The sequence below is a fragment of the Epinephelus lanceolatus genome, chromosome 4 (genome assembly GCF_041903045.1).
Source record: "Epinephelus lanceolatus isolate andai-2023 chromosome 4, ASM4190304v1, whole genome shotgun sequence".
Lineage (NCBI taxonomy): Eukaryota > Metazoa > Chordata > Actinopteri > Perciformes > Serranidae > Epinephelus > Epinephelus lanceolatus.
In genome coordinates, this window is record NC_135737.1 from 15,822,870 (window position 1) to 15,847,941 (window position 25,072).

Consider the following 25,072-nt stretch of genomic DNA (forward strand, 5'->3'; position numbering starts at 1 on the left):
TAAATAATGGCACATGGTGCAATATAACATTATCATATTGCATCCAATTAGCCTCATTAAAGTTTTTTTTAAATGCGCTGTAGGGTGAGAATTAATGTATGTATATTATACTGAAGATGAAGATGAAAAATAAAACCTGTCTGTAATTTATATGCTGAGTAATATTGCTATTTAATTTCACAAAAAAAACACATGTGCGGTAGTAAATCTATCTGATGATATATCAATTTGAGAAGATTAAAAATAGATATTTTCTGCACAGTATATACATATATAACAAAACACCAAAAATAAACACAAAATATTCCCTTTATTTTTTTTCTACCTTAAGACTACACAGGGTCACTGATGTAGCTCTAAGAGGTATCTACATTTGCATTTTATTTACAGCTTAACTTGGATGTCTTCATATTTACATGGTCAAAGAGAAGCGCTAAAAACACAGTGTTGAGAACAAACCAAAACTCAAAATGAGTCCAAAACTTTAGAAAAAGATACAGTCTTAAGACGCAACAGTTCTCAGTGCAATATTCCACAATGCAAATATCCTTCATTCATATAATGTTGAACATACATATTTTTTTTTGGAAAACAAAAACTTCACTGAATCGACCAGCAGCAGAAAAAAATAATAACCGTGTACTGTTTGCTTTAACATTTGTACAGACTGAGACACTCAATCATGCTCCCACCACCCCTACACACACAAACAATTTCATATTCTGATGGAAAAATGATAAGAGAGTCAAGAGTGTGTAGTGGCTTGGCATAGTTCAAATAGTACCAGAAGTCAAATCAATGTCACAATTTCCAAAATGGTCTTGATTCCTCTTGAGTTTTCACATAATGACATTTTCGAATGAGCGGAATTGTCCTTTGCAGTCTCCACTGAGGAGGCCATGGACATGTGGGAGCTAGAATGTGTCCATGTGGGTTATTTCCAAGGTTAGCCTGTATGGGCGACCTTTAGTGTGTAAACACGAACCAGTACACCTGCAGGTCTAATGCATTTCAGCCAGTCACGGGACCAAGTGGAGCCCTATTCCGGAGAATGAAAGCACTTTCAATGCTGACCTGCGGGCAGCCCTTAGGGCAAAGGCAATTTGTATCTTTCATCTCACCCACAACACCACGCTAAGTCTATCTGTCTTAGCAGCCAATATGTTAATGTTGTATGTATCTCTGATGAGATGGGGCTCCTTAACCAGCTTTGTCTCGCTTTAAACAAACATTTTCATCCCGAGCTTTATTTGTTTGGACATTGTGGTGAGGAATACTGACTTTAGCTCATTGATAAACAAACACTGTCTTTCATATGCAATCAAGATCAGTAAAATGCAGTCGGTCTAATGAAAAACACAGTAATTGATTTAACTAAACCACCTTTCATAGTTTATTCCATGTGTTGAAACACCCTTAAGTATTGTTCAAGTACAACAATTAACAATAAAAGGGACAATAGTTCACATTTTTTTTTAAATTCACATTTGTTATACTGTTAATTCATATAGCTATTTATAAAACAAAACTAAAATATAATTCAAAACCATTCCTGTAAAATACCTTTTGTTGTTTAATACAGACATTAATTCCACAGTATTTTCTTACAGGATTGGCTCGTCACTATTTTCATAATCGAGTTGTTTGACCACAGTCAAATGAAAAGGAGCAGAGAGCAATTTATTCAATGTTTTCATTTTCTTCCTTGGAAAAAAAAGAAATCCATTTAAAAAATAAAATACACACAAAATAAAAAAAAGTGACCTCATATCCCTTTGTTGGCTTCACCATACAATTTAAGCTTGATTAAGCAGTTTTGCTGATTTTGTAGTTCATAAAGAAGGCCGTCAACATGCACAGTCAGGGTGCACCGAAGCTTTCCAAGCTAAGACCACAGATGAGTATCAATCCTCCTCTTAAAAAATTACTTACAAGACATCACACAAATGAAGGTGCTTTGACAAGTTCAGCTGGGGTTTTGATGAAGGACTCTACTGCCAACAGAAATCTCTCTCATTATTTATGGATGACTGGGGCTATGAGGGTTTCAAGTATAAAAAAGAAGTGATTAAAAGAGAAGGAATCTCCTTGGCTGAGGCGCAGAAAAGGCAGAATGGAGCAAGCTTGTGAATAACAATCTGCAAGTCTGGCAGCAGAGTGAGCCAGTGAACATAATGCATTACCAATACTCCTCTTGGATTTCTTTGAACAGAATCACCAACAGGGACGAGGAAATGGAGTCACAAAAATAAGTCACAGACATCGCAAATTTTCATCCTCTAGCAGCCGCACTTGGAGGGCAAAGACTGTTAAAGAATCTTCAAAAGGAGAAGGGCACTCTTCTATTAATACAGTGCAACTGATTGCAACCATGTTTTTTCTTTTTTATTTTTTTTACAGTATATTAAAAACCAAGTTGAGCACAGTCAAAGAAAAAAAAAAGTGGTCATGTACACAACTGTCTTTGGCAAGAAGTCCCATGTCCTACATCTGAGTCTGTCACTCCAGAGCCTCGTGTTCATGTCACCTTCGGCCCATTTCGCTCTGTCTCATGAAATGAATGTTGTTGACACTGTCTGCCAGCTCAGGGTACTGGTCGACTGAAACCACGTAGTATCCGTCGTAGCCCTGCACCTTCCCTGAGCCCAGGAGCTGCTGCTTCTCTCCTTCAGTCCAGGTTCGCGAGCCCTCCTCTCCATCCCTCAGTCTCTGGCGCTCCCGGGCCCAAGCCTGAGCGACAGATCTCTGCCGGGCCAGCTCCAACACGCGAGCTTTCTCCTCATCCACACTGCTGCCGTAACGCGTATTCAGACACAGTGCGCCATATTGTAGCTGGATGTCAGTAATGCGCCTAGTCCTGCCGTTGAGAACAGTGTTCACCTGAGACACCGTCACATTGACGCCGGTCTCCAGCGTGCGCCGGCCCACCGTCATGCCAATGAGGGACAGGTCTCCCTCCACTGAGCCCAGTTTGACGAAGTAGTGGGTGTCCATTCCAGCGATGGTGAAATGGAGGTCTTCAAGGTAGAACGCGTCATTCAGCACTGCAGCCATGCGGCGCCCATCCTCATTGGCCAGGCTGATGATGTCAGTGCTGATGCGACCATCTCGGATAGCAAATTTCACCCCCTTTCCAAAGATGGAGCCACCAGAGGCAAAGATCTTCTTGTCCTCTGTCTGAGGACATCCGGCACTTTTGGCACTGTAGATCTGGCCAAAGCGCTCCAGCTTCACAAAGGCCTTCAGCTGCCTCTGAACTTCACACTGGACGCCCAGCAAAGACTGCAAAACAAAGACATTACTATTTAGTCACACAGCCAGTGCAGCATCAACATGGACACTAAAATATATTTTGTTTGCTTTCTGAGCAAGAAGTGGATTGACACAATTGCCAGTGTGAATAGCTTCCTCTAGATATGTACCAAGACTTATGATTACCTCACACATTGGCTTGTAACCTTTATCCTAGACTGCATGGGGACTAAGCAGCAACTGTCGGCTTTCACATGCTGCTGTTTTTTCAAGACTGACATTCATACTGCTTCATTAACACTTCAAACATTTTAAATTCAAAGCTATGGCTACAGAGTATAAGCCAGTCTCTTTATGTAAATACATTTGACTGAATGAGGATGATTTAAACCTTTTGTAAAATGTTCAGGTATTAATGTGATGGAAATCAACAAAAAAAACATGATCTGGGTCTGCTTTAAAAAATGAATGCAACAAAAGTATCCAATACCAAAAACACATTTCCTTAAAGGTCCAGTGTGGAGGATTTAGGAAAATGTATTTGCAGGAATGGAATATAATATAATAAGTATGTTTCTTTAGTGTAGAATCTTAATTAGTATGAGACATTTATATTTACATAGGGAGCAGGTCCTCGTCCACAGAGTCTGCCATGTTCCTATAGTAGCCCAGAGTGGACAAACCAAACACTGGTTCTAGACAGGGCCACACATATTCACATTTTCATGTTGGCCACTGTAGTTAGCAGCCCCTCAGCGATGAGCAGCTATGGAATAACACAGATTAAGTAAATGTGAAACTGCTTTTTCTATCGGTTTTTATCACCGAGTCTGTTTGCTTTTGAGTCGAGATAGACCTCTGCAGATAATTGCACTTTAATAAAAACCTCCTTAACATCAGAATCAGAAAAAGGTGAGCACACATTAGCAGGTGCTGGGCTGAACAGTGTCAGAAAAAAATTGATTTGTAAAGTGAAACCGTTTTGTTCTATATTTTTACCAGTTTGAATCATCTGGTCCGTTTGCTTTGTAGAGAAAGAGACCTCTGTGGATAAATCAGCTCCTGGTGAAAACCTCCTGAACAATGAACACGAAAGGAATCTGAAGTGGGAGTCTACGCTTAGCACAGCTGGTTGTAATCTGCAGTACTCACCACTAGATGGCAATAAATCCTATGAATCCTACACACTGTTCCTTTAAGAACTAGTTTATACAAACATTAGTTCCTGGTGGTTTGTTGCTGTGGTCTGGAAATAGAACAGCAATGTTGTCATAAAATTCATTCAACAATAAATTTAAAGGTGTAAAAATAAAAGCTCACAGCTGGTATAGAAAATATTCCATTGACCCCACATCCTTGTTTAAATAAACATCTTTAGTACATTATGTATGTAAATAGTGACGTATTACTTCACAGCTATTATCAATGGCACACAACAAATCTATGATGCTTTGAAGCTGTGGGTGTATCACACATAGTCAAGGTAGGGACAGAGGTGTTTGTCAGCAAATGCAAATCTCTCTGATCATTTGTGACAGGCATGATATTTTGAAAAAGGGTGAAATTACTGTCTTCTGACAGCCATGCTGTGCCAAATATGAAACAGGGATCGGTTGGTAACTAGTGCATATAAATATATTATTCCTTTAGGGATCAAAGCTTTGTATAGATACCACATTCCCTTGAGCCAAAATTAATACTTTGTCCTAATACTACTTGACAAGAAGATGTTCCTCAGGAAGAAAGAGCGATGTTTAAATGAGGAGAGTGATATGAAATGGAAGCTGGCCAGCACACAGCGAGACAGTTGCCTAAACGCGTCTGAGCAGCAACAAAAAGGCTCTCAAACACTGTGCCTTCTTGCCATTGCCCAAGATAAGGGGCTGTGAGCGTCCTGAGGAGTCAACCAGTCACATCCAAAGTCCTCCTGACAGTTTCTAATTCTGTCTCTCTATGCCTCTGTTAGAGGGTGGCTACAGGCTGGGGGATTGGGTGGGGCTGAGGACTGTGGAGCAGGCTGCGGTGACCAGCATATCTGCTCACTCTTTGATGTGACAGTGAATCAGATCCTGCATAAAAAGAAAACATACAAGAGGGGGTGGGGCAGCTGTGATGTTGGGCCCCTCGGGAGAGATGGCCTGGGGGGACACTTCACACCATGCCACTCCACATTTGTTTACCGTGCCAACAGTGTGACCCGGTCAGCTGTCCCAGTGGTGGTGGGGGGAAAGGGGGCAATGTCCTCCACTTTAGTGAAACTGCCTCCCGGGACACTCCCAGAGAGGCATCATTCACATAGGATGGGGTGCAATTAGCCTACAGCACAACCCAGAATGAGAGATCAAGCCTTGTGCAGCACAAACCTCATCTGTCTGGCCCCTCATGGCATTTTTCAATCTGTGTGCAGATTCAGCAGTATGGCAAAATAGGGGCTTAAATGAAAAGAGATAGAGAGGCAGGCATGCTCCTGTATAAAATAAAATAAAATGCCAAGTGTACAGCATATACCATGTGTAGTTTTAAAGCTATATTTACGCTTCAAAGAACCCAACATTTAATTAGGCTTGACTGGCCATCTGCAGTGAGATTTATCATGACATTTACCAAATCAGAGCACCATTTTCTTTAAACTAATTGTTGGTTCAAAGACAGTTAGCACAGTAGGCTGACATAGCAGGGTGCCACCGGTTATGTTATGTTGTTTTTTTCCATATTATGAAGTGGAAACAAGAGCTCTACCTATAAATGAAATGACAGGAGAGTGGGTTAAAACCAGTGTACAGTCATTCCTATAATGACTGCCACTAGGAGAAACCAAAGAAGATAGGAATGGCATGTGTTTTCATTTCCTTCGGGGATAACTCCCAACAAAACAACCAATGGTTCTTGGGGGATTTATATTTCAAAAATAGAATCGAGAGCTATATAATCTCATCCGAGTATCACTTCAGTTTGTTACGTGACCAGAAAGTACTGACAAAATTGGAATCTGTTTTCCCGCAGTACCTCCAGCAGTTGGTGGAAACTGATGACCAAAAATCTTCCCTGTTATGTAAGGTGTTCTGAAATGTCTCACTATCAGTCTTTATTTTAATTCTTTCCAGCTATTAGAGCAAGTTACCAGTTGTGATTCAGAACAGATGTCCTACCAAGTCTCTGCAGAAATTTCTTAAAGTAATTCATAACATAAAACAAGTCACTGGATTCAATTGATTTGAGAATCTGATAATGATAGGAAATCAACTTTCCACAAGAGGTAACAAGTTGTGCATCAAAAAAGTACTGTTCTATTGCTTACGGTGATTTGCTTTCATTAGTTTTTAGTTAGTCATATTTGTTAGAAAAATTGTCTAATTTGTAGATACTTAGAATAGAATAAAGCATTGTCAGAGAGGCCAACCTTATTTAATTTTATTTGAGTCCATTAGGTGGTGTATAGACAAAAGATCATATGTTGCCCAATTTGTGAAGCCTGAGTCTAGTTGTAGAGGTGCAAAATTGGATGTGGATTTCATTGTTATTAAGGCTGACAAGGAGATGAGTGAAATGTGTTTTCTGTATTTCTCTCCACATATGAGCAGTGTTTTTTGACCTCTCAGTGTCCTACATTCCAGCTATTTCAATCATTGGTAATCCAAGCCATTATAAGTTTTAATTGTGCTGCCCAAAAATATAGTTTTATGTTTGGTAGAGCGAGCCCCCTATTTGACTTGGACAGTTCAAAGCTGTATTCTGGGCCTTCTACCTTGCCAAATAAAGCAGAATATCAAGTGATGCAACATATAGAATAATGATTTCAATATTGCAACAAGGAGCATGTCAAATAAGTAGAGCAATCTTAGGAGGACATGCATATGAATGGATTATATTCAGTGCCATAGGGACATGGGCCGAGACAACCACTGGGTCCAATCGTCCTTAATATTAATTACAATTTTGTCATATTTTTAATTGTATAATTTGTCTAGCAGTTGGGTTATACAAATGCCAAGGTATGTATTACCTTTGGATGGCCACCTTAATTTACTGTTAGCTTTTGTTTGACTTAGGATAAGACTGTTAATATCCATTGCCTCAGTTTTGCTAATATTTACTTCGTAGCTGGAATAATAACCACATTGTTTTATACTTGCTTTTAAGGCAGGTAAGGTACGGCACAGGTACAGGAATACATCATCTGCGTACAGTAATACTTTGTGGTCAGCCTCTCCCGCTATTTTCTCAGATATATTCATGTCATCTTTATTTATTTGTGCCAGTGGTTCAATACAGATGGCAAAAAAGGGTGGATGATATTGAGCAGCCTTGGCGTGTTCCTCACTCCAAAGTAGAGGGCTGGGAGGTGTGGCCATTAACTCCAATTGCACCTCCAGGATCTGAGTATAGAATGTGGATCCATGAAATGAAGTTGTCTCTCAAGGCAAACCATGTTAGGATTTGAAGTAAATATTTCAAAGACACATGGTCAAACACTTTTTCAGCACTGACTGACAATACCATCGCCTCTCTTCCTATAGAAGTGGCACAGGTCATGATATTTAGAAGTCTGCAGATATTTCTGTTTGGTCTGGATGAATTATTTGGGGAACATAGTACTAGTTCAATCTGTCAGCAAGAATTGATAGCAGTTGCTGGACTCCATTGAGGAGGGAAATGGGCCTATGAACTAGATTCAGTGGGATTTTTGCCTTCATTATGGATGACAGCTACAGAGGCATCTCTCCATGATGGAGCAAGCATGTCTGTTTTTGGAACACAGTTATGTGCTTGTAGCAGAAGAGGAGATATTAGATCTTTAAATGTTTTACAAAATTCATTAACAAAACCATCAGGGCCAGGGGGTTTTATTTTTCAGATTTGAGATTACTTACTGAAGGTCCTTGTCAGTTATAGGCAAACCAAGCTCCTCCTATACTTTTTTCCAGGTATTTTCTTAAATAAATCTTGTCTAAAAAGTGTTTGATTCCTTCTTCACTGGTGCAACTTCCTGGATATATGTTTGTGTTAAGAGATCTGTAAAATGCAGCAAAGGCCTCAGAAATTAGTTTTGGCTCTTTTTTTTTTTTTTTTTTTGGTTTATCTGATATGATCCTCAATACCACACGAGAGCTGAAATGCGAGCAGACTGCTTGTTTTTGCTCCATGCTCGTAATATCTTTGTCTGGCATAGTGTAAGCATCCCTCTGCTTTTCCTGAGAGTAAGGTATCTAGAGCTTTGAGCGTCTGTTTGAGTAAGTTTAACACTTCACCAGAGTGTTAAGATTTATGTTGCTGTTTGAGAGCCTTTATTTTTGCTTTTTAATTCTCTTTGTTCGGCCTCTTTTTCTTTCTCAGCACAAGATAAGACAATGATACAGCCCTGTAAGTAAGCCTTAGCACAGTCCCAGAGTATTAGTGAAGATGCCTCCGGATTAGTATTGAGTTCCAAATAGATGTTCAGTTCTTTTTCTACAAATTCTACAAATGTGGAATCATTAATGAGAGATGTTTTTTGGCCTCCAGCTTTTATTGCCCACTTTTAGACCAAAATCCCAAGTTAACCAGCACTGCAGAGTGGTCTCAGAGACTCATTGGGAGTATTTTGCAGTCTACTATTCTTTACTATTCTTCTACTTTAGGTGCAAATAAAAGGTCAATACATGGGTAAGATGAATGTCTGTTTGAGTAGAATGTGGAGTCTTAGCCTTTTTGGTATTTATATTGCCATATGTCAACTAGTCCCATTTCTTGACAATGGTGATTCAAAGCTCTGCTTGTTCTGACCATGATGTAGATGTTGTTGTTGGGGCCTTGTCTGTTGTCTGAGACATCAAACACTTCATAGTGCCTTGGGCTACATATCTTTTGTACTGTAGATGCTAATGTATCCTGATGCGTCTCCAACAAGGATGTAACAGGAAAATGTGACAACAATGTAAGTCATGGTGGTTGTTTTGGTGACAATGCACTAACGCTCTAACTTTCCCATTTTACGAGTTAGATGAAGGGTTGCATGACCATCCATCATTTCACCCTATGGGAGGAGAATTCTCCTGACAGTGATATCTCCAGCTGTACCGACACAACTACTAGCATGATGGCAAGAGTGTGGAAGTAATAACTGTGTGTAAGGCCAATTGACCTTCTAGTGCAGTGACTAAATCTGAACACAAGTGGTCAGCTGTACCCCTCGGAGATGCATAATTGACACAGGTGGGTTTCAGCATGCTTGCATGATCTGCAGCCTCAGAGATTTGGCCTGTTGATTTACAAATTCCTGACAACTTTTAAAGTTTAACCAGCACATTGTTAAATTTGTAGTGAAATATTCTCATTTCTGTGATAACAGTGCTCATGTGTTTGCATCAACCTCAGAAGCTAGCTCCACAGATGCAGTGCTGCAGTGTCTCCCTCGAAATCCTTCGACTTGTCATCTGCTGCTTTTGGCAGTTTGTTCTTGTGCAGATTGTGATCATTGGTGATATCATTGCTCAGTTTAATGACATTTGGGGGCTAAAAACTTTAAATGATAGACGTGGATTTAGTTTGGAACTGAAGAGCTCCTCTTTAAAGTGGCCATTAGGTTGATGACTTCAACGGGTCTCCAGAGGACCATTTTTTAAGCAGGAATTCTAAATAAGAATATCATGCCTTGGCTCATACACAGTATACTAATTATCTCAATATTTCCTCATGTCATGCACAGTTTATACTCCAGAGTTGTGCTGAAAGAAGAGCTCCCTCACAAACATGAGTAAAACCTTTAAATCTAGGATAGCATTGCTATTTAAAGCCTCAGTTTTGTTAGCCTTATACATATATTACAGTCTATCAGGGGTATTCTTGAATATATACTTGAAAGGCTGGGTGTGTAGATGAAAAAACTGAGCTTTCAATGTTATTATTACTCAAATGGACCTACTTCTATGTAGTGTTTCTGAGTGAAGTGAACATAAGACTCATTTAATTTTAGCATAATAGAAGTCCTGTCAAGAGTGCTTCCAAGAAACTGATGGTAAAAAATGTAAGCAATCTGTTATCTTGGCTTGCTGCGGTGGAGTTATCCTCTCTGAAATTATGGATAAGGACTTTTACTTTAAAAACATAGTCCAACGCATCATACAGAGAGTAATTTCCCAAGCAATTTTACTTATTAAGTCATTTTGAAAAATGCTAAAATTGCCTTCATGAGTGGACTACACCAGACCTGGCATTTTAAAATGTTAATTCAATTGTGAGCTCTGAGGTTAGTCAAAACTGAAACAGTATGTCTGAATAAAGTGTCTTTTTAATTTATGGCACGATCCCATCATATTTATTTTCGAATGTTTAAAATGGAAACAGCTGGGGTATCTTTGGATCCAATTATATATTTCTTCTGTTGCAAGTGAGTTCAGAGATTCTCAGTAAAGTGTCAGGCACAAGCCACAAGCATGAGTCAATCACAGGGGGCTTGGACAGAAACCCTTCATGCTACATGTACACATAACTGGGACTCATACTATTATGGCTTTACACTTCTTATATTACCTGTGAAATAACAGTGTTCATGTGTTATTGACCATGCTGTTCTGAAATGCTTCAAGTAACACTGGAAATTCCTTTCATGATTTTGAATGCACAGAAAGCACATTAAAGCATGCAATTAAGGAGAGAGAAAGGGTTATATTGAGAGTAAAATTTGATATACCGACGGATATATATAGTATTATAGCATACTGTCACATCACTGCTTTCTTTGTTCATTATGCTCAGTTTGGTGTGCTTATTGTGGTTGGTTGTTCAGATCATAGGTCCCAGATTTTGATAAACCTGTATTGTATCATCCTAGCAGCTTTTAGGCTTACAAATGTTTATAACAAATACCCAATGTGTTGAGGTAGCAGCCAGAGTGTCATTCAACATGAATCTAGCCTCCTGATGGGTGGCATTCATCCACCCCGTCTCACTGTAACCAAACCCAAGACAACAGTGGCCTCTTCAATAATTCAGGTGAGTTGGAGGCAACTTAAAAGGGCTGATAAACGCGGGAATCAGAGCATGTCTACTACTTCTCAGACCTTGGCTAACGGTGTAAGGCTGAGATGAAATCAATGGCCAGTGGTGGAGGGAATGGAGAGTGAATTTCCCTAATGGCAGGACAATTACAAGAGCTGTTTAGCCTGACCCCATTCCCCAAGATGAGGACTAGGGGCAGGGACCTGGCTCACTGGGCTGTGTTTTGGCCTGATAGCTGGCAGCTCCTCTGGGAGTGTGGCTATGCAGAGCATGTCATCTTGCTAATGATGTTGGAAATGGGGAGCAGAGTTATAGAAGGTGATCCGTGGTAAGGTGAAAAGTGGAACCAGGTGAGAATGACTGTTTTACCTTAGTGCTATCCCACTCCTGTGTCTTGATCTGGGTGCGGACTAACTCGTAGGATGGCTCCATGGCTTCTGTGCTCGGTTTGCGATAGCCAGGAATGACGTTGTACAGTTGGAAGCCGAAGGTCACCAACCAGCTGTTCACATCTGCAGAGGAGGGATTGGCACAGTGAAGCAGTAATTTACATATACTGTCATCTCAATAGACACAATCATTTCTGGCTCCAAAGAAACCATAAAAAACACTAGAAATTGATTTGTTCAATTTTAACAGTTGACATTCTGCAGTTGAGTGGCTGTCTCCTTGAAATACTCATCACTTGGTCTGAGCACTTGATTTGTTTGTGAAAGTAGACAAGCTATAATAAACACTCGAGATGGTGGCAATGATTCATGTCCACTCCTGCAGGTGCCACGCTAATGACACACAGCTGGGTCCCAGGAAAAGCCAAGTGACATCTGAGAGTGTCTGCTGTGCTGATAATTATATACTTTAATTTCATGTCAATTCAGAGCAGCCCAGACTTTAACACGAGATATTTTGAAGACTCAGCGGGTTCTTCTGCAATCTTTTTTTTTTCTAATGAGATGCTGAGGAAAGTGACGTGTCTGGGATTCAAATCTACGTGATAATGATAATGTGGGTCGTCTAATAGCAGCCACCAGCGCTGTGGTTATAGGTGCTGCTGCCATCCCCTGTGATAAGTTGTCATTAATTCTGAACATCACAGAGAAGGCTACAGACATGACTGGAAGCAACGGCTGTAAAATCTGAGCCATTTGTTTCTCGCCTCTTTCAGTGTGTTTGTTATGGACAGCAGAATCATTGCTGTGACACTTGGGGGGCAAGTTTGTCGCAGATTGGCACTGCCACATTGTGGCACCTGACAAAGCTTTTTAAATAAGAATTTGTTTGAGGACAATGAAAAGACCCTGATAATTTAGTGAAAGGAATGGAAATGTCAGTGCCATCAATCACAATTGAGGCAGACCTACTACAGTATATCTAACAGTCTGCTTAGCATTCAAATGCCAGTCAGCCCCTAATGGTGGACTGCGAAGCTGAACGCCTTTCTGTTTGGCAGGCGGCTAAATGGCTTTGTTGAACAGAAAGAAGTAGAAGCCTAGACTCCATCTGGACAAAAAGTGACTATTTTTCCTCTCAGTATTGTCCGTAGGTAAATGAGTAAAGGATAAAAGGCATAAAATGTAATATTTGATAGCCAATATTTGCATTACTGAGTTAATATAAAGCAGAATCAACACAGAGAATTAAATCTCCCATTTGTGGATGAGATCTGGCTGAAGCCGATTGGTTTAACCGCAGAGTATTCACCGAGTATCCTTAACAATGTTGTTTTCCTTCCAGCCAAAGAGGTTGATACAACCAGCCCTGGCTAAGGTTTCTATGGATCCATTGTGCTCTCCTTCTCCACTGGGGTGCTTTCACTGCCATTTACCTCCTCCCTACCACAAAGCAACACAAAATGATGTGATATTTCTGGGAAGGGACCTGAGTGTTGAACAACAGAGGGGGCTTTGCCGTACAGCATGGTTCCCTTTGAGCGCTTTCAAAACGATAGCCACCGGGCACACGCACAAGCACATACGTACATAGGCATGCACGCACACACACACAAGCACGTGCACGCCGGAGCAGAAAAACGACCTCAGTGTCCCTGTGAGGAAGCTCTTAAAAGCCTCTCTAGCACACTGCTTTTCAATTTAATTTTGGCAGGGTCTGTTCTTCCATTTGCTGCTCGTTATTTAGAATAAAAACACCAAATCTCAAAAAAAGAAAAAAAAAAAAAACACCCTGAAATGAGTATTGTTTGCTGAACTGAAAGCAATAGCAGTTTCACACAGGAATGAGGACATGAGGCCCTCACCTTCTCATGCACTCATGAAATTTTAACACTGTAAAAAGTTCTATGCATCGATTGCTCCAGCAGGACTCACTTAACATCTGTCAGGTGCTATTTATACACAGTTATTTACCTGTAAACAATTCAAATAGTTGTTTTTATTATTTTGAGGATTCTTCCTTCTTACTTTCATGTTAATGGAATACAATCTTGCTTTTGAGTATCAAATGCATGCTGCTTACAGCAGGAATACTCAACTTGCTCTGCCAGGGGCCATTTTGGCAAAATGACATAGGAGCCTGATAATAAAAAAATATATAATTAATATACAAATAATTAGCCAGACCTCTGTAGGGGTGTCTGAGGGATCCTCCCTGGCACTTTGTTTTGATAATCAAGCTCTATTTTGATTCTTTTTATGCACTCTGGCACTTAATTTACAATAAAAGAAAGAAAAAAAAATAAATCAATTTTATGTTTCAATTTTTTTAAAAAAAGGTTTGCGTGCCACCTGGCACCCTGTCACTGGCCAGATTTTGCCCACCGTGCGCAAGTTGAGTATCCCTGGCTTCAGATAAGGCCTTGACAAGTCTGCAGCTTGTTACTTTGCAGGGTGGCAGCTGTGCTTTAAGAAGTTTTTATGGATGTCTGATACTTTGCAAAACATTTTTTTTGCCATGACTCTGGGTTACCACTGGAATCCAATATAACTGCTCTGAGGCTAAGCTGCCATCTACTGCAGAGGGCTGTTGGGGGGATTTTCGTGGAGTTCTCTTTAAAAAAAAAAAAAAATCCTCTCAACTCTGTTTAACTAGGATATTCAACTTGCCTTGCTCTGGGCCACTTTTTTATCTGTATATATAATAAATGGATTCTCTGTTTTCAACCTTTCAACATTTGCTGTATGCAGAGGTGTTTCTAGGATTTGAGGACATTTGGGGCTTAGACCAGACCTCTGTCAGGTTGTCCCCTGGCACTGTTATTTATAAACAGCTCTGCTTGTTTGCTTTTTTTTAATACACCCTGGTGCCTTAATAACAACAAATAAACTCCCAATGTGAATCCATTTATTATCATTGTGAATTTAAAAATAGTTGGCAGGCCACCTGGCACCCTATCCTAGGCCAGATTTGGCCATGAATTAAGTACCACTGCTTTAAACATAGGTCTGTTGAGTAAACTTACCAGTCATGTAGCACTTTATCTCCTCATTGTTGCTGAGAGGATTGTTACTCTTGAACATGTACAAGTTGAATGGCACAATGTGGTTGCTGTTGAGACGTTTCCAGACGTCATGGTTAGGCGTTGTCCAGCGGCCAGCAAGGACATCATAGTCCCGTTTGCCCATGTGGACCAGTCTGCTGAGAGGCTCATACAGGCCTCCCTGGTAGCCGATGATGAGCTGGAAGCTGGGGTTGGTGTCGAGGTAAACCTCTCCAAAAGCTGTATGTAGGATCTGCTTGATCATGAGGCCAGCGCCACTGAACACAGCCAGAGGAGTGCCTATGTTATCACAGGCCACATAAAACTCATCCCCGCTGCTTAGCTCCATGGCGAACAGGTGTCCTTGTAAGTCATAGTACAGCGAAGTGATCTCGGAGCTGGAGTGATTGTACATATGGGTGACCCGAGTTGGGCTGGATAAGTCAGCATAAAAGAACTGCAGGTGGTGGCCCGTGCTGCTTCTGCTGGACACCCTCCTGCCCAGGCCATCGTAACGGTATTTGATGCTCCACCCGCTCACTTTGTTGTACACCTTGACCAGCAGGCCTGCTGAGTTGTACTCAAAGTAGTCGTTCCCTCGCTGCTTTAGGAAACCATCCTCATCCATTCTGTACTGGACATCTCCCAAGCGAGTAATGCGGTCTCGGATATCATAGCGTAATGGTGTGAGGCGCGCGCTGTTTCCAGGGCTGAGGAGGTGCAGGTTGCCGTTAAGGTCATAGCTGTATCGCCAAAGAGGCTTGTCATTGATGGAGACCACCTGGAGTTGACCATCTGCATCATACTCATATGTGTAGCGTGTGGTGTTGGCGTAAGGCCCAACCTTTAGCTCCTTGGCCACCACTCGTCCCATATTATCATACTGCACCATCATCCAGTACATGAGCGAGCGAAAGATCTCATATTGGACCTCCTTCACCCGGCCATAAGCGTCAAAGTGTTTGGTGTGGGTCATCACTGCTGTGGTGATAATTTGATTTATGTCATAATAGATTACTCCAAATTTGCCAAACTGCTCTGTTTTTCCAGACACATCATCATAGCGATACAAGTCAATTGGCAGTGGCGTTTCATTGATGACAGCCTGCATGCTAGTGACACGGAAACTGTTGTCATAGACATAGTCAAATCTAGCGTTGACCATGCCCTCTTCACTGAATCTGAAAATCTGTCTGTCAATCAGTGGGCCAATCTGACGGTAGCGGATGGTACAGGTAAAGCCCTCACTCTGCAGGTTGACTGTCTTTAGCATGCCTGCCACCTCGTCATAAGAGAAACCGATGCGTGTGGTGTCATAGAGAATCTCCAGCAGCTTGGAAAGCTTGCCGTATTTGTAGATGACCCTGCGGCCAGTGCCCAGGTAGGTGGTCTGCAGCAACTGGCCATCCTCGCTGTAGTCCTGGAGCACTGAAGCGTTACCTTCAGGGGGCCGGTAGGTGTTCCTGTAGTAGCCAATGGAGCGGGAGGTCTCTAGAGTCTGCCGTGCCACGTTGGGCATGGTCACAGAGGACAGACGGTCATTTTTATCAAATTCAAAGATATACTGCCTCTGGCTGTAGAGCAGCAGAACCATAGACTGTAAAGAGAGGGGGAAACAATTAAGAGTATTCTTAGAGTGATTTAAATACAGTGAAAGACTGTTGAATTCAACACATTTGATCTGACATTATTTTCTCTTTGGATAAACTTTCACAGAATAAGATGAGGTTGAAATTAAAATAGATTATTATTTAAAAAAAATGTCTATTACTTTATATCTAGCACAAGTAATTACAATTACATAAACATTTTATAATAAATAACCTGTCTGAAACAATAAACAAAAACAATACATTAAACCTACTCCTTACATTACCTACATACTGCGTATTGTCACAGTCTTAGTGTAGAATGAGACTGTATAAGACACTGGGCCGGTATACCATGAAAGGACTGGCAAAATGTCAAAAGCAATAACACTTTGTGCATGCCAGTCTGACTGAGAACAAATCTGATTCCCATCTTGAAAGCTGAGCTGTTCATATTCCTCTGACATTAAGATTTCCTCAAGAGATGATTTCACAAACAAGCTGCTGCAGCAAATGAAAAACTACCTTTTGCGCCTTTCTTGGACCGATAAATAATTTCTTTAAATCAGCTCTAAGGCTGTCACAAATGGCTGGCAGCATCTCAGCATTAAGAGGTTGCTGCAAAACTGACTATAAACTATTAACAAGTTGATTGGCTGCCATTTTCACATTACATGTCTGAGCTGGAGAACTACAGCTCTTCACCTTCTCCCCAACAATTTTTCCTTCAATTAGGGAGTAGAAAGTGACATTTCACTCTGTTCTTCTCATTGGAGCTATTTCAGGTTGAGCTTTGCTGTCAGACTAACAAAGTATAACGTCTGCGGTGCACCAGACAGGTTTTAATTACATTTCTGCTGATATCTGTGCTCAAGCCTGATAATGCAGTGCAAACACTGCTGGAGTATTACAAGTTAACTTTTAACTCCAGTCTAAAATCTCCCGTTAAGGTTCTCACACAAACAGACTTCCACAATTTATCTGTACAGCATGTTCCTACTGCCTTATATTACTTTTTTTTTAATCTTCAAACCATTTAATCATCATTTCAGCACCAACAACTCATACCTTTTCAAGGTAAGTGTAGCTCCACGATTTACCATCAGCAAATATCTGGGAGGTGATTCTGCCGTTCTGGTCATACTCCATGCGTACAGACATGGTACCTCTTTGGATCCCTGCCACATGCCCTCCAGAAGAATAAGTGACATTGACTCCATTCAGACGACTACTTGGCGCCCACAGCGTGGGCCTGCCTGCGTGGTCGTAGTGGATCCGTAATGTAAACTTCCTGTGGTCATCGTAGACCTTTTCAGTCCTTGTGATTCGATCAAAGTCCAATGACAGCAAGTTCCTGTTGTGAACCTATAAGAGAGGAAACAGGGAGTTTGACACATTTAATTTGACCATAGCAGCTCCACCAGGAGGGAATAAACATGTTTGGGAGTTTGAAATGATTGAGAGGAATTGGTGCACTGCTCTTCTGAGGTGGAACCTTATGAGAAGAGCTTTAATCACAAAGTGATTATTTTATATTCTTCTTTTCACAGCTTTTAATTACAACAGAGGAGCTGTATCTCAGGACTGCAGGAGCTATTGAAGTGATGAAATTATAAGAATTACCATATTTCTTTGTTTGTGCAAAAATTCAGTGGAGTCTTAGTGGGAGTATGCCTATTCATGCAAGAAACATTAGAGCCACATTGATCATTAAATTCATTTTCACTGCTTACTGAAAAGAATTACCAGGCGCAGATGACTCTCATTTTATTTAGCCATTTCCGTAAATTGGAAAAGAGGAGAAAAAAATCAATTCTTCTCCTGTGTGACTCAGAACATTGTTTAAATGACACTTCACTTTTTTCTTAGCCTCTTTTGAATGTATGAGGCTGCACACAGTGACCCTTGGCTTCACTGTGATCAAAGCAGACAGTGCTCTGAAGAGTGTAATCCTTATGACCATGTCCAGGTCAGCACAGAGATGAGTCCACTGCAAGGCTTTATCTTGGAGGCAGTGCCTGTGCTGCAGCCAAAAAGATCACCAAAAAGCCCTCCCACAACGTTTCTCAGTCAGCAGCCTCTGTAAGCAGAAGCTACAGCATACAAAACGCTATTTTAAACGCCATCTGGAAGATTTGGGAAAATGTGGTCAGAGAGATCTCGGTGTTAATTAAAACTACCCTGACCGCCCCCTGATTCTGTATTATCTATCACTTGTTTTTCTTAATGCACATAGCTCCTCTTTAGATGTGCTACTGTTTGGCTGTACAACACTTGACAAAAATTAAAATCATCGTCCAGACAAATACCACAGAGCAGATCGCAGGGGGCTTGCTGAAAAGCAAGCCCCCTGCGATCTGCAAGGGGCTTGCTGAAAAGCCTAACTTCTCCAATCTCATGTTGAGAAAAGCATGCTTAGGTCTCTCATCTGTGAAGGGACAATTACACCAGAGGCAATTAATGTCACTGATACCTAATTGAGAGGATTACTTTACACTAAAAGCACGAGATTCATGAGGAGCATGATTCCGTGAAGGTTTGGAGCAGCACAAGCAATTTGAGCCCCAAGACACTGATTGTGAGCAGGGTGGCTCCTCCACTAAGTCTAGAATAAAACCACGGGGGTCCACATATATTATCTTCTCTTTTACTTTAACTTACTGTTGTAACGTGGCTTTTGGGGAAGCCCGATTTGTTGGAGGTAGGGGGAGGGAGGGTGCTGTACACAAGAACAAGCACTGAAAGCGCCCACCTACATGCAAAAATACACTACCGATACCTTTCAGTTCACACAGTAAATATTTAAACTGTGACAACAAAGCATTGCAATTATGATTGTTTTTATCCTCTTCTGCCATAAAATAATAAAATGCCAACACAGTCTACAGGCACTGCTCGTTAACTTAACTATACCAGTCCAAGGTTGCATCCTGTCACAATTACGACCATGCCTACAGCCTCAGGTGCTAGTCTTAGGTAAAGCATGGCAAGAAAACTTTTCCACCAGCTTCTCTGCACACAGCAGCCAACTCTCAATGCAGATTCAGGCAACATAGCAATGCAAATACACCATTAAACACAAACACACAATGTGTTAACCATTTCTGCTCCAGCCTCCAGAATATGGTCAGGAAGCTCAGGGGAGATTCTGTTGTGCCTCCAGGGCTCAAGTTGATGTTTACTTCAGGTCTAAGCCCCTTCACTTTACCCAGCAATGGGGACGCAAGACACAAGCCCCTTTTACACTGCGCGTTCTAGGTGGGGATTTTGTGCTGTTATTCTGCCTCACCATTCTTTAAAAAAGTTGCGATTGTGACATGGGGTGACAGAGTTGTCTCTCCTTGAAGGCAGTGGAGGAAGTAGCAACAGCACCACATCGATGTCCGTTGAAAAGGGACAGCCAGAAGGACCGGACTATGAATGCGATGTTGAGATGTTTTGATGACGTGTTATGCGTGTGACTCACCACCTAGAGATAAAAAAAGCACCTAGAAGCAGTTAGCAGCTAACTCAAAGAAGAAGAACAGCAGCCAATTGGGAAAAAAATGAGGTCTGGGAGCTACCATAAATACAGGGACGGTAAATAATCATTACTGCCATATTATGCCATTGTTTTGATTAGAATGCGCTGCTGACACATATGTTATATGTGACACTGGAGGTGGACCATCATGGCCATTCTATCTCAAATCATACATTGGGACGGCATGATGCCACCGTTGTTTGGTTCTGTTTAAAAAGACAGAGGCAGCATATAAAGACACTAGTGGCCCTATTGCATGATTCATTATATCATTTTCTGACTCTCCTGCTACTGTCTTCTTTGATCCAATCGCCGACACCTACCTGATCCAAGTGCATCCAGCGCCACTCTGGCGTTCTTACCACACACTCGCTACGCTCATACTATGCACTTAGCTATTCCTGAGAAGAGTTATGCAACTCTTGTAACAGATACATCAAACTGTTTCAAGGCCCTACAAACATAGGATACATACACAAGATAGGATCTCCTAAATGAGGCTATGGACTGAGCCCCCCATAGCTCCCCTGTATTTCAAACCATGGACTACCCTGACAAAAGTTAAAACACTATAGCATTTAGAAAGTCATCTGTTGAAATATCTACACTCCTAAAGATAAGTGACAGGATATCAAAGACTGCTCCAGCGTTTCCTAAAACACTGGACACAGTGTTTCAAACCCTTTCATAGGTAGCAGAGTCCTGCTGTCTGTTCAAAAAGACTGTACTGAGATTGCTTCCAGCAAGAAATAAGGTAAAAGAAAGAGAGAAAGTTCTTCGTGCCAGGATCTGTTTCACCAAAGACTTAACAGGGTGGAAAAAACCTCTTACAGCAGAGATCCCACGATCCCATGAGAATGGAAACCCACTCAAGAGGAATTATTTTAAATTGGACATTGCCTCTAAAGGGAAATTCTCAAAGAAAGCAGATGTGTAGAAACAGAAGAGAGACTATTACAGTACACTAGGCCTACAATGGTACAATTTAAACTGTCTCCAACATAAAACATTACAGCAACATCTGATCTCTCAATCAATATCAATGACTTTTGTGTCAAATGACAATATCAGTCTGTGAAGTGAAAACGCCTTTCATCGCTTCTTGTGATTAATTCAACAATTACTCTGCTTTCTTCAATAACAACAGTTATGTTTATTCTCTCACACTGCAATCAAAGAAAACTAATTCTAGCTTTTTATTTCATTCCAACTCATATCTCTTTTGAACAAACAGCCCTGAATTGTAAGACACTACAATGATTCTAAAATACTAATACAGTGATATGAGCTTTGTCTCTCTTTTTATTTCCATCCTGAAGTAGTTGACAATTCTTGCCATGGCGGAGTGGCAGCCACAAGGGTTCTCTCATTACTGAGCATTTACAAACTACTCAGTCTGAGAGGAGGGTTTGTTTCTATGTAAAGAAACAGAGCTGCCGTGCCTTGGCAACATAAATCATGAACGCTGCTCATGGCTGGGAGTGGCGAGCCCAAGTGGCACGTGTCGCTGTGGAAGGGGTAAACTGAGGACCATCAATGACCCATTTAGTCTTAAGACATGACAAGCACAATAGGACAAACACATGCACGTGTAGCTCCACAGCGTAAAAATTACAGTCGGACAAAAACTGGAACGCAGATGGCCACAACCCAAACGCTTATGCTTTTCTCTGTCATGTCTGCTTATTCCTAGCGCAACAAAGATCTGTGAAGTCAGAGCTGCACAGTTGCTTCTCTTGCTCCTTTTCTCATGCATCCCTGTGTTCTGTATTCAAGGACCCCCCCCTCCCTTTGCACTGCCACACACTCATCCAGCCACCCACGTAATATCACTTGACATGCCACTCAAGGTCGCTCAATGATTCCAGCTCTGTTCATCCCCTCTGTTCTTGCCATTAGGCTGCTCCCATTTCCTATCTCACCCCTGGGGCCATTGTCTGTAACATACATTAGAGCTTTCACTTCCAAAGGGACGACGAGGCCATTAAATGAACAGCCAATGACAGACAAAGTGGCACCTCCCCATTAGTGGTGTCGCCTCCCAGAGAATGTGGAAGACAACTTAACCAAAGTTTTTATTTGCCGTACGGAGCTAAGAAAAACAATACAAGCCAATCAATCAGGATAAATTTTTTATAGGCGCTCCCTGTGTTAATAGTAATTTCCAGTTGGTCATTCTAGATGCTTTATGGTCAAACACTGGGTGTTTATCTCATTATAAAAAGGGACTGTGTGTGTGACTGTGCCAGTTCTGCAAGGTTAGCTTGCTGAGGCCATTTACTCACTCGGTTACTACAGGTACTTTACACACTCAGACGCATTTATTCAGAGTATTCGGAGTCACATTCAGAAAAACGTATTCAAAAATGATATATTATTTTAATGCAAATAGTTTTGTACTCTGTGTCAGTGAATTCAACATGAATGAAGGGTTGAGCCTTATTCAATTTTTTTTTTCCCAAACAATCCTGCATTTTGGACCTCACTATGCCAGTGGAGTGGTTCAGCCTATTGGGTTATTTTAACACAGTGCCTATGTTTGCCTGAACAAAGCCCAGTTTTGCTGTTAGCAGGGCCTCACACTGACGAACGCAGAGGTCTTTCAGTCATGGCTAAATTGCATTGTGAGTGCAGTTTGGCAGCTGAAATTCAATGCCATTTTAAGCGTGATAGTAATTTTCCTCACTCCCATCCTGAAACAGTCACCTCCTGCTCCTTTTTAAGTGTGTGAGAGCACGAGTCTCTCTTTTCAAGGCGGCATACTTACTCTTAATCTGCGCCCATACACAGTGATCTGGCCACGAGCCTGCTCCTTTCTCTGCCTCCACTCCACCAGGTTAAGGCCATTGTCGATGGCCAGGGTTACGTTCCTCTTACTGACTGTGGGATTGACTGTGCCGGCCAGTGAGTGGGGCTCAGTGTGCAGGGACACCTCCATACCATTGGCCAACACTAGCCGCAGCGAGCCATCCAGACCGATGAAATAGCTGTTCCGAACTTGATCTGAGGGTGTAGAGGAGGAAAACAATTATGATTAGGAATAGAAGAAGAGAAACAATCGCGCTTCTTGTGGCTGATGTAAGAGGACTAAATCTAATATTCATCTCAGTGAGACACAAACATAATGACCTAAAATGGCTGCTCAGCAAAAAGAAAGCCTTTAGCAGCAGTATTTAACTGAACCCCAGCGATAATGTTGGGTCTGTGACAACAAAGATCAATAGTGAGAGGTTTCACAGCGCCAGTAAAGTAAAGTTTTACAGCTGTTGCAGCAGCCTCGAGGATATGGGGGAATGAAAACTATCAAAGCTGCTAGCTTGCCTGTGGCCACAGAGAAGGCAGGTTGAACACACACACACACACACACACACACACACACACACACAGTAACACACACACATTCACAAGGGATGAATCTAGGCCTGTCTGTTACTGTCCCTAGGTGACGACAGCCTGTGTTCCAGCTCCAGACCAGTGACTAATGTTTCCACTGAGCATCTCATGTACATTCATCAGAGAATGTCTCCTTCTTGCCTCCTGTCAGTATGCTGACAGGGACCAGGATGAATATTATTCTCATTAAGAACAGTGGAAAATTAATGGCTTGTCAAACACTACATTAATTAGTTGACTTCATTTAAAAAGGAAAAAGAAAATCAAAACATACGCTGTAATTTCCTCATGTTGACATGTCAGGTTAAAGTGACTGTGACGATTTCTTTATTTTCCACAACAAACAATATAATAAACATCCACTGAGGAGATTGAGTTTTGTATCCTTTCCCTTTGCACAGAGCGCCACAGGATGTGTTGTGCTGCTGAGGCAAGAGAAATGGGCAGAGGAGGCAGGGCTGACCTTGCACTGGCCCTTACCTCTCTCCATCATAGAGACACTTCGGGGGTTGACCAAAGGCCTCTGGGGCTGACCCTAAAGCTGGAAATACTGCTGATTTGGGCTGTTCACGCAAATGCATGCATACAGTTCAGTTCAGCAGGGGATGGATCTGCCTTGCATTGACATTTAAGGGGGCTGTAGCCTTCATAAAATAAAACACATAACGAGACAATAAACCTGACCATCATGCTAAAGCTCACCATTGTCAGGTATCAATTACAAATAAGGATGTCTTTGTCTAGATGTCTAGTTAGTTAACACAAATAAATGATACAGCTTCAGTTAGTTATAATTTCATAAGGTGTTTTAGTTTTTGTGAAAGTTAGTAACCACACAGTAGCTAATATGTACAAAGAAAGTACAGACACTTATTTCACACTTGGATCTTTTTTTTTCATGACTTAATTCTTATTTCAAATCACTACTACATACAATTTGCCTGGGTCCAGACCTTTCAATTTGCCCACCTCAAAGTGTTTGTGTCCTCAAGATTTGTCTGGCATCATGACATGAAACAACAGTTTCTCGGTTAAAATGAAAAACGACCAATGAGCGCCATGGGGGGACTCAATTAGCCAGTCAGCACCATGTACAGGACTAACTCCATTGTTCAGCTGTTGTCAAGCCATGCACCAGAACCACTAGGAGTAATAACAACAATGGAAAGCGCTGTAGACATGATGGACGCTGCTATCAAAACTGTTCTAAATCAACATGTCTTCTCAGCATTGCCCAACATTCTAGTTTGTTTTACTTCCCTCCTCTCCACTCTTCAAACCCCAAAACAGGTATGTTGGCATGGCTACGCATAAGGGTGGACTTCAAAATTCTGTTAGATTAAGGGGATTAATTCTCAATTCTGTCTGATATCAGTCAAATGAACAGCATATCTACATTTAAAAGTGCATATTTGGTGCTTTCATATTTGATATATTATTATAGCTTGATGACTTTACACCTGATTAGAGTTGCAGCTAATTACAGTAGAGCTTCCTTGAATCTCAAGTGTTGCATGTATCAGCGCCACATAATGACAACATGATTAACAACCCTGAGGTGAGTTGCAGCTCACACAGAGGAGGACTAAAACGCAACCAGATGACCAGAAAGGAATCTTGAAGGCAGTGCATTCATGTGTTATGTGATCGCCCAGTTGCAAGCTTTCAAAGCAGACAATAGTGAATTAATTAACAGCAGAGTTCCTGGCGCCGCTCTTCTCACTAGCAGATGTCTAAGACAAGGTCACAAAGCGGAGGGGACCAGTCCATTGAGCTACAGTGAGAAACCAGAGATTGTCATCTTCTGTTTCAGACACAGCTTTGCAGCAAGTCAGTAGGGCCAGAGGATGGAGAACACAGTCACTTGAATCAAATGTTAGCAGAGGAGAGGGTGTGTGTGGGGCA

At 41.4% G+C, this 25,072-nt stretch overlaps 1 protein-coding gene across 13 annotated transcripts in view; it reads right to left on the reverse strand.

The window, feature by feature from the left end:
* Positions 1 to 291: 291 nt before the first annotated feature.
* Positions 292 to 25,072, reverse strand: part of tenm4 (teneurin transmembrane protein 4) — a 179,718-nt gene continuing 154,937 nt past the window's right edge. For 11 of the 13 annotated variants that reach the window (XM_033631116.2, XM_033631115.2, XM_033631113.2 and 8 more), the window contains 5 exons: positions 22,542 to 22,777; positions 17,320 to 17,616; positions 14,645 to 16,259; positions 11,599 to 11,741; positions 292 to 3,282 (listed from right to left, as the gene is read on the reverse strand). In XM_033631116.2, the coding sequence (XP_033487007.2) occupies positions 2,524 to 3,282; positions 11,599 to 11,741; positions 14,645 to 16,259; positions 17,320 to 17,616; positions 22,542 to 22,777 (3,050 nt within the window). In that variant the 3' untranslated portion in view covers positions 292 to 2,523. The remainder of the gene's footprint in view (positions 3,283 to 11,598; positions 11,742 to 14,644; positions 16,260 to 17,319; positions 17,617 to 22,541; positions 22,778 to 25,072) is intronic. The other 2 variants (XM_033631117.2, XM_033631118.2) reach the window with 1 other exon arrangement.